The 9724-nt window shown below is 36.0% G+C and overlaps 1 protein-coding gene across 1 annotated transcript; it reads left to right on the plus strand.

Annotated features, from left to right (window-relative positions):
* LOC109835988 (shikimate O-hydroxycinnamoyltransferase-like) lies at positions 2474 to 5599 on the plus strand. The gene is made up of 2 exons (XM_020403939.1): positions 2474 to 2892; positions 4633 to 5599. Exons 1-2 carry the CDS (start codon positions 2641 to 2643, stop codon positions 5521 to 5523), a joined length of 1143 nt encoding a protein of 380 aa, XP_020259528.1. The 5' UTR covers positions 2474 to 2640; the 3' UTR covers positions 5524 to 5599.

Genomic DNA, 9724 nt, shown 5'->3' on the forward strand with positions numbered 1-9724 from the left:
CTCTTTAGCTTCTTCTTTTGAATTATAGACCATGAATTATCAGATGCACTTGTTAAATTCTGTACTTGCACAGGCTCAGTGATACATGAACCTCTATTAGCAAGCATAGCTTTATTGTCATTAGCATCTCCTTGCATATATAGAAGACCATGCTTAGATAGCACAAATCCAGGTTTCTGATGAGTGGAAAGATGCCCAACATGTGTTGACATTTGTTTAACATTTTTCCCAGCTTTAATTCTACTATCTGACTGTGAAACGTGCACAACATGCACAAACTCCTGCTCACTAGAGCCTCCTATTTCAAATCTGCCATCAGCCTTCAAAACATTCCCGACTTGCACAGGTTCTTGTTCACCATAACTCTTAACTTTAAAATTGTCATCAGCCTTTAAAGCATGCACAACATGCACAGGCTCCTGCACAATTGAATTCCCTGTAACAGATTTGTTATTTGCATGTAAAACTTTATGCATTGATATCTGATCTATATTCTCTCCAGCTTTAGTTGAATCAAATGAGTTTTGCTTAATAGCATCATTCACATGGCCCTGGGAGAGGGGAATATTCTTTCCAGGAGCTATATTATGCTTAGGCACCCATCTTTGGACTCTAGGATTCTTTTTACAGAAAGTTGTGTCATGACCAACATTTTTACACAATTCACACCACCTAGGCTTGTATTCATATATCACCTTTTTGCTTGTAATGCTTTCTATTTGGACCCTGAATTGTTATTTGATCATGGAGAGGAGAGGGCATAGAAACCTCAACCAGAACTCTTGCATAGGCCAACCGCTGCCTGTTGGTAGTAAGTTTGTCTATAGTGATGGGCTTGCCTATTACATTGATAATCTTGCTGATACTTTTCTGATTCCACAAATTTAATTTCAATGCTGGTAATTGAATCCATAAGGGATATGTACACTCATTAGTTCTACCAATATCCTCTCCAATAGACCACGGCTTCAAGAGGATAGGTTTGGAGCCAATAAACCAAGGACCCAGGCTAAGGATATCATTCATCTCCTCATTATTTTTGAATTTGAATAGAAAGAGACCAGCCTTAAGGAGACAAATTTCTGGAATGTGAGGCCAAACTTTCCTAATATAGTTCTCCATAGCTTTAAATCTAATGTTTAATCCCATTACCTGTCCAATTAAAGAGAACTTCCACAAAGAAGCACCCTCATTCCATTCTTCCTCATCAAAAACAACTTCATCTTTGCTCACAGAATGCACAAAATTTAGAACCATGCCACTACCAGGTTTTCTATTATCTGAAAAAAGACTAGACCAGCTCCTGACAGGCTTTTGATGATCTTGAGTAGTATCTTTGTACTTTTCTTGATTATTCTCGTAAGTTGAATCTTTAGATTTGTCTAATGGAGGAAAATCAGTACTAGTATGCTCATTTAAGCCATTATTTCTCTCTTTCAACCTCAAAGAAACAGATTCCTTATTCATTTTAAAATTGGCATTCAAAAGAACTTGTTCAACTTTTGAAGATGAAATCAATGAAGAAACAGAGGATTCCAATTCAGATTCTTCAGCCCAAGAAACTCTACCAGAGGGAATATTACAAGCTAGAGGAGACTTACAAAGATGACGATCTTGAATTCCACTCAAATTTGTAACAGGAACAGCTTGAACAGATCATTTAAAGAATTTGAGAGAATTTCCGCCATTGATTTGCTTTTCTTGCCTCCCTTAGGACCAGTCGATCCCATGATCAAACTATCACCATCTTCGATTTCAGCAGCTCCACTATCAGATTGATAAAGATGACGATCTTGAATTCCACTCAAATTTGTAACAGGAACAGCTTGAACAGGATCATTTAAAGAATTTGAGAGAATTTCCGCTATTGATTTGCTTTTCTTGCCTCCCTTAGGACCAGTCGATCTCATGATCAAACTATCACCATCTTCGATTTCAGCTGCTCCACTATCAGATTGATCTTCAAACATGAGAGAATTCGAGATCGATGATCTCAAACCAATGCCAAGGATCTTAACCCCACTGCTCTTTCTTCTTTCTCACCATTGAAACTCGGCGTGGGCGTAAGTTAGCAGGAGAAAAATCGCCTGCTAACGTGCACCATAACCGCCCCAACTAACTCCCTAAAAGTTTACAAATCACATCAATATTAATATACGTACAGCTCCATGTTTCCGCTCCAGCATGATCAATCATGTACGCCCATCACGTAGGTCCCAACTTAATTAGCTACTAACCAATTACATTAAAATTCACCTACTTCTGATCTCCAGCTGTCTCCATATTGCCATTTTGCGTAACCCTCTACTCATACCACATATTGCCATTTTGCGTAACCCTCTACTCATACCAACATCTTACGTACTTATATTTGCCTCTATAAGTAGAGCTTCACCGAAAACAGTTTTGTACATAAGAATCAAAAACCCTAGCTAGACACCCAAAAGGAGAGGGGAAAACATGGGATCTTTTTTCAACCAAGATCTCAAGATCACCCTACACAACTCCTCAACAATACATCCCAAAGAGCAAACAGAGAGAAGATCCTTGTTCTTATCAAACATAGACCAACTCCTAAACTTCCATGTCAAAACCGTCACATTTTTCTCGGCCAAGCCGGGATATACTCTGGATTTAGTCATGGAAATGATTCGGTCGGGGATGGAGAAAGCTCTCGTTCATTATGATTTTCTTGCAGGGAGATTGAAGTATGATGAGAAGGGGAGGCAGGAGATCGACTGTGACGGTGCAGGGGTGAGCTATGTCATGGCGTCGAGCGAGCTCAAGTTAGAAGACCTTGGCGAGTTATATCCGAATCCTGCGTTCTTGCAGCTTATTCCGATGCCGGAGCTTACTCATGAGCTTGAAGAAAGGCCCCTTTTCGCGATTCAGGTATAAAGAGCAGCGGTTCCCCGTTATATATATTAGCCAAATATTGTATCTTTAATATTTAGAAGTCCCAGTGGAAGCATATTTGTTCTTCATGCAAAACAAGACAAGAGGTGAAATGGTGAATCATACGTGACCATTGTCATCTGTCACGTAAAAACGACTTCATTAAGGAGCATGTTTGGGGCTTAAGGCTAGAGCCATGCAAAAGCAAAAGAAACATATTCACGAAAATAGGTGCAATTTGTCCACATGTTTAAAATCTGATTTATAAATATATGTATCCAGACTTATAAACAAATAGCTCAACGTGACATAAAGAATCTTTAGGGTTGCTTGCAGACAGAACCCCTGTAATATCGTCTGATATTTGTGCATAGCCCCAGCTAGCCCTATACTTCTGTTGTTGCAAATAGAACCCCTGAGCGAAAGTTTTTGGTTGTTTTAGGCTTAGAGAAATAGGAAATTATTTTTGAGAAGTAGTTATCCTAAGGTTACAAACGTTAGAAAATTTTAGTTTGGGGTCTATCTACAAAATTGGAATGACATGAGGGTCTATCCGTAATTGGGCGGCAGTGTAGGGGGTCAATTTGCAAATAACCCAATTAAAGATGACTTGAAAAGTATTAGAAAAAAAGTATAGTTTATAATAATGAAGTCATATACTCAAACACATGCATATATATAATGGGTATGTTCGGCACTAAGTATCAAATTTGGTGCTTGGTAGTGAGGTAATCATTTTTCATGTACTCAATCAATTATCCAACCCATGGTTACCCATGTGAATGTGATCCCCTTCTTCAAATAAGTTGATGAGAATGAGTCATCTTATTACTAAACATCAATTTTATATTTGGTACCAAGCATACAAGTTATTCACACACACACGCACCCCATACAGTCAAAGACGGACCATTGCATATGGGTCGGAGAGCATCATTTTCAAGTGTAGACACTAAAATGAGTGGTTAAGCTTTTGCCACATCACTACTAAGGACTAAATTTATCATTGGTAGCAAGGTTATCCATTTTTCTCATATGTGTGTGTGCGCGCGCGCGCGTGTGTTTGTGTGTTTGTTTGTTTGTTTGGTACCAAGTACTAAATGTGTGCTGGGAAGTGAAGTGTCTCATTCTCATCTATTTATTTAAAAAGGGGATCACATTCACATGGGTGACATAGATTGGATAATTAATTGAGTGGATGAGAAGTGATCATCACCTCACTATCAAGTACCAAATTTGATGCTTTGTACAAAGCATACCCATTAAATAATACACACATACACACATGAGTAATATGGGTATGCTTGATACCTAAAGCCAAACTTAATACTTAGTAGTGAGGTGGCTCATTCCCATCCACCCACTTAAAGTGGGACCACATTCGCATGGGTGTATATGGGTTGATTAATGAGAATGAGTGGATTAGGATGTGTCACCTCATTACCAAGCATCAAGTTCAGGCTTGATACCAAGCATATCTATTTATATATATGTAGGTGTGTGTGTATGTATGTACGTATATATGTATATGTATGTATGTGTGTGTATTCATACTCTTTCTCTCTCTCTCTTTCTCATGGAAAGATTTATATATATTTTAGATGGAGCAAGAGAGATTTATCTAATATTCAGAGAAATGGGTCATTAATTATTCTTCCTTTTAAAGGGTAGAATTATGTTTGAGATTAGGTATTCTTCTTTTGATCACATGTACTAATTATTGCTAAACTTTTGTAGGCTACATTATTCAAATGTGGTAGCTATGCATTTGGCGTCTCACTGAACCATGCTGCAATGGACGGAGTCGGCTTCCTAACTTTCTTTCTAAACCTTGCCTGCCTCATCTCCAACCAACGTTTAGCTATAACACCTTACACCAATCGCGAGCTCTTAGCCGCCAGATCTCCTCCACGTGTCACATTCTCACATCCTGAATACGTGAAATTAGAAGAAATAGTCAAAATGCTACCAACGCGCAAATCTCCTCCCGAAGACCATGAATTCAAACAATTCCACTTGAGCTCCAAAGACATTTCTACCCTAAAAGAGAAGGCAAGGGCTGGGAATACATTAGATCCGAAGATAATTACCAATTTCAATGTAGTGGCTGCTTATATTTGGAAATGCAAGTCTCTCGCCACCTACGGACCTGATGAAAATAAAACGTCCACTCTGCTTTACGCAGTGGACATCAGACGCAAAATCCAACCGAACCTCCCCTCATCATACGCGGGGAATGGTGTATTTTACGCATATGCAAAAGCGACGTGCAGAGATCTTGATACGAGTCCATTTCCGAATATAGTGAAAATGGTTAGCGAGGGCGTCGCGAGAATAACCGATGAATACATTCGATCAGCGATAGACTCATGCCAAGTAAGTGTAAGGTTTCCGATCGGCGATGTTATTGTGACATCTTGGTGGAAGCTAGATTTTGGAGAGATGGAGTTCGAATGGGGCAAGCCCAAGTATTTCTGCCCCGTGCCGGATCCAAAAACAAAAGTTGTTATGTTGTCTCCAGGGGTTGATAAAGGAGTTGGTGTGCTTATCAGGCTTCCAAGTAGTAAGATGGAAAAGTTTTGTAGTTTGTTTTACAAGGATTTTGGTCCTTCTCAATCTCGTCTTTAGATGAAATTGTAGATCATATTTGATGTTATGGAGTGCTGTTATTAGTCGTGTTGCTTATTTCCTACGTTTATGGTGTACTCTATTGGAAAGGAAAAGAAAGAGAGAATAATGGGTATGTTTGCTACCAAACACTAATCATAATTACATCCTTCACTATTTTGAATATTTTATTTAAATCTGAATATATACTAATCATAATTATATCCTATCCTAATCCCACGTGAACCGTCTATAATTCAATAATTTTAAAAATAATATTAATAAAATATATAAAATATCTTTAGAGTATTAGTTTATTAAGATAAAGAAATTATATGTACCTAGCTTACCGTAATACATGAAGAATTATTAAAAAAACCTAAAAGTTTTAAAACTGCACAAAATGTCTTCAAAAGTCTAAATTATAAAAAAAATATTCTGACGTTTCAAAACTTAAAACAAGAAACATAAGATCAAGAAATTAACAGGAACATGTGAAGAATTTAAAATTTACAGTTAACACCTTTAATGTCTCAAAAATTATAGAAATACTCTCAATAGTTCATATTACAAACAAGCACTCAGAAATTTTAAAATTTTAAAACTTGCAAACAACATAGATGAATTTAAGGGATTACCATGATGCACTAGAAAATTTCTGACATTTCAAAAATTAAAATAACAAACATGAAATGAAGAAACTAACAACAGCTTTTGAAGAATTTAAAATTTACAATTAACACCCTTAATGTCTCAAAAATTATAGAAACATCTTCAAAAGTTTACATTGTAAAAAAATACTCTAAAATTTTAAAACTTATAAATAACATAGATGAATTAAAGTGATTACCATCAAGCACCTAAAAAATTAAAATTTATTAAAATCAACCTTAAAGTTACAAAAATTACAAAAAACAAAACTCCTTCAAAAGTTAAAAATAACAAAAAACTCTAAAATTTTAAAATTTATAACTAGTACGCATCAAATATGGAAACTATTGACAGACCGCTGAAATCTAAATTTTTAAAGAATAACCCAAAGTTTTAATAATTGTAAAAAGTATTCTCAAATTTTAAGAGTTGCAAGGAATATTTAGACATTTAAAAATTACCACCAACACATGAAACATAGAAGTTACAACTACCAAACTTAAAAGTAAAAATTTTTAGAAAACATTTCTAAAGTTTTAAAAATTACAAATCACACCCTTAAAGTTCAAAACCATAAAAGGCTGAAATTTCAAAACTTGGTAAAGAAAAACATAATTGTTTGTTATTTTTTTTGTGTGTGTGTGTGTGTGTGTATAAAAACCTTACTATCCTAAAAACTAAAAACCAATCCTCTCCATTTGATCTAGATTCATCCAATGGCTGAGATTAAAGCTGCATAAGGGTAATCAGGTAAAATAAACAGCCCCTAAAGAGAGGTAATTAATGCTTGTCTGTTGAGTTCTCCATTCCCCATGCAATCTCACGGCTCAGGCAACCCAACAGTCAAGAACAAGAGTCCTCTCACTCCACAACTAGCATCTCTCGTTCATCGTCCTTCATCTCTTTCTCCATCGAGAAATCGTCTCCTAGTCACTCCACAACCAGCTTCATCGTCCTTCAGCTTTCTCGTTCATCTGTCCTTCAGCTCTCTCGTTCATCTGTCCTTCATCGTATTTGAGCTCTCTCGTTCATCGTCCATTATCTGGCCATTCTTAAACATTTTATGGAGATTTAAATGGAGAGCTTGAATTCAGGTGAGCAGGTTCATGCATGTTTTCATTGTAATCGATCCAGATTCAGTATTTCAATACTTAGTCATATGACTTATTATCTAGGAGCTTACATTCTTAAATATTTTTTGGAGATTTAAATGGAGAGCTTGAATTCAATTGAACACGTTCTAGTTGTTAATCTAGATTCACTGCATTGAATCGAGATTCATTATTAGAGACTGCAGTGATTTTCATAATTTATTCACTTGTTTACTGTAGTGAATCTGGATTCAATGCAGTGAATCGAGATTCACTCCAGATTAATTAGCAATAACATGAATTCAATGCAGTGAATCAAGATTCACTCCAGTGAATCTAGATTCATTGTAATGGATCCAGATTCAGTATATCAAAACTTAGTCATATGACTTATTATCTAGGAGTTTACATTCGTAAACATTTTATGTAAATTTAGTTGGAGAGCTTGAATTCAGTTGAACACGTTCTAGTTGTTAGAGTATGCAGTGATTTTCATAATGTATTCACATGTTTACTGTAGTGAATCTGGATTCAATGCATTGAATCCAGATTCACTACAGATTAATTAGCAATAACATGCATTCAATGCAGTGAATCAAGATTCACTCCAGTGAATCTAGATTCACTCCAGTGAATCTAGATTCATTGTAATGGATCCAGATTCAGTATATCAAAACTTAGTCATATGACTTATTATCTAGGAGTTTACATTCGTAAACATTTTATGTAAATTTAGTTGGAGAGCTTGAATTCAGTTGAACACGTTCTAGTTGTTAGAGTATGCAGTGATTTTCATAATGTATTCACATGTTTACTGTAGTGAATCTGGATTCAATGCAGTGAATCGAGATTCACTCCAGATTAATTAGCAATAACATGCATTCAATGCAGTGAATCAAGATTCACTCCAGTGAATCTAGATTCACTCCAGTGAATCTAGATTCATTGTAATGGATCCAGATTCAGTATATCAAAACTTAGTCATATGACTTATTATCTAGGAGTTTACATTCGTATATGGACGTAAAAGTGGGTTTGAGATCAGACGGCATACAGAGAAGAAACATGAGGACGGTACAGTTCTTCTTAAACACATTGTTTGCAGTAGAGCTGGCAGCAATGAATCAAAGATGGATGTTGATTATGAGGATTTTAGTAGCAGTTCGAAAAAGAGAAGGAGAACTGTATCTAGTAGATGTGGTTGCAAAGCTAAAGTCGTTTTTAAGTTTGATGGTTTGAAAGGATATAATGTTCTCTCCTTATTTGAAGAGCATTCTCATTTTTTGGTCTCCGGTAGTGGGAAACAATTTTTGAAGTCAAATAGAGTTCTCGGTCTCGCACATAAGAAACTTGTATTTGATGGAGCAAAAGCCAACATGGGGCCTAACAAAACATATAACTTTGCTAAGGAGTTGTGTGGAAGTTATTCTAATGTTGGTGCTATGTGTACCGAGTTTAAAAATTGGATGTGAAGCTTTATATTGGTGATCGAGATGCTCAAATGATCATCGAGAAGTTCACGGATAAGAAGGAGATGAGTGATGGATTTTTCTATGATTATGCAGTCGATGAAGGTGGTCGATTAACTCGCATTTTTTGGGCAGATGTTATTGGACGAAGAAATTACGATGTATTTGGAGATGTGATATCATTTGACTCTACATATTCCACAAACAAGTAAGATTTTATAGCTAATCTCTTACGATTTTCAATATTGTAATTATATGTCATAGTGAATCTTATATTTTTTGTATGTGATACAATAGGTACAACATGAAGTTTGTTCCATTTACTGGTCTCGACAATTATAAGAAGTGTGTTGTATTTGCAGCAGGATTGATAGCTAAAGAGGACATTGATAACTATGTCTGGATTTTTGAGGTATTCATGAAATGCATGATTCGCGAGCCAAAGTGTATTGTTACAGATCAGTGCCCTGCCATGAAGCAAGCTATACCAACCGTCTTTACAGAAGCACGTCACCGTTTGTGCATGTGGCACATCATGAAGAAATTTAACCAAAAGGTAATGAATCTCACATATAAATATAATGAATCCTCATTAGATAAATACTGAATCTTTTGTTATATATTTATATTGTAGTTGGCAAAATGCATTTTGAAGATGGATGATTTCAAGAGGAAGATAAATGCACTGATTTGGAGTATAGATATAGATCCAAAACATTTGAAGTAGGTTGGAAAGATGTTATGAAAGAATTTAAGCTTGAAAGTAATGAATGGTTGTGTGAACTGTATAACATTCGGGAGTCATGGATTCCAGCCTATTATGCTGATGATCCAATGGCTGGTTTATTGCGTACTACATTAATATCAGAGAGTGAGAACAGTTTCTTTGACAAATTCAACCGTAGATCTGACACATTGACATAATTTTATCTCCGATACGAGAGTGCTTTGGAGAAGCAAAGGCATACAAATGCAAGATTAAACTATGAAGGAACAAAGTCGATGCCAAGA

The sequence above is a fragment of the Asparagus officinalis genome, chromosome 4 (genome assembly GCF_001876935.1).
Source record: "Asparagus officinalis chromosome 4, Aspof.V1, whole genome shotgun sequence".
NCBI lineage: Eukaryota > Viridiplantae > Streptophyta > Magnoliopsida > Asparagales > Asparagaceae > Asparagus > Asparagus officinalis.

Excerpts from the sequence above, each read along its gene's own strand:
- LOC109835988 (XM_020403939.1), top strand. The coding sequence starts at position 2,641 with ATGGAAATGATTCGGTCGGGGATGGAGAAAGCTCTCGTTCATTATGAT. Across the intron at positions 2,893-4,632 it reads GGCCCCTTTTCGCGATTCAG|GCTACATTATTCAAATGTGG; the intron begins GTATAAAGAGCA and ends AAACTTTTGTAG.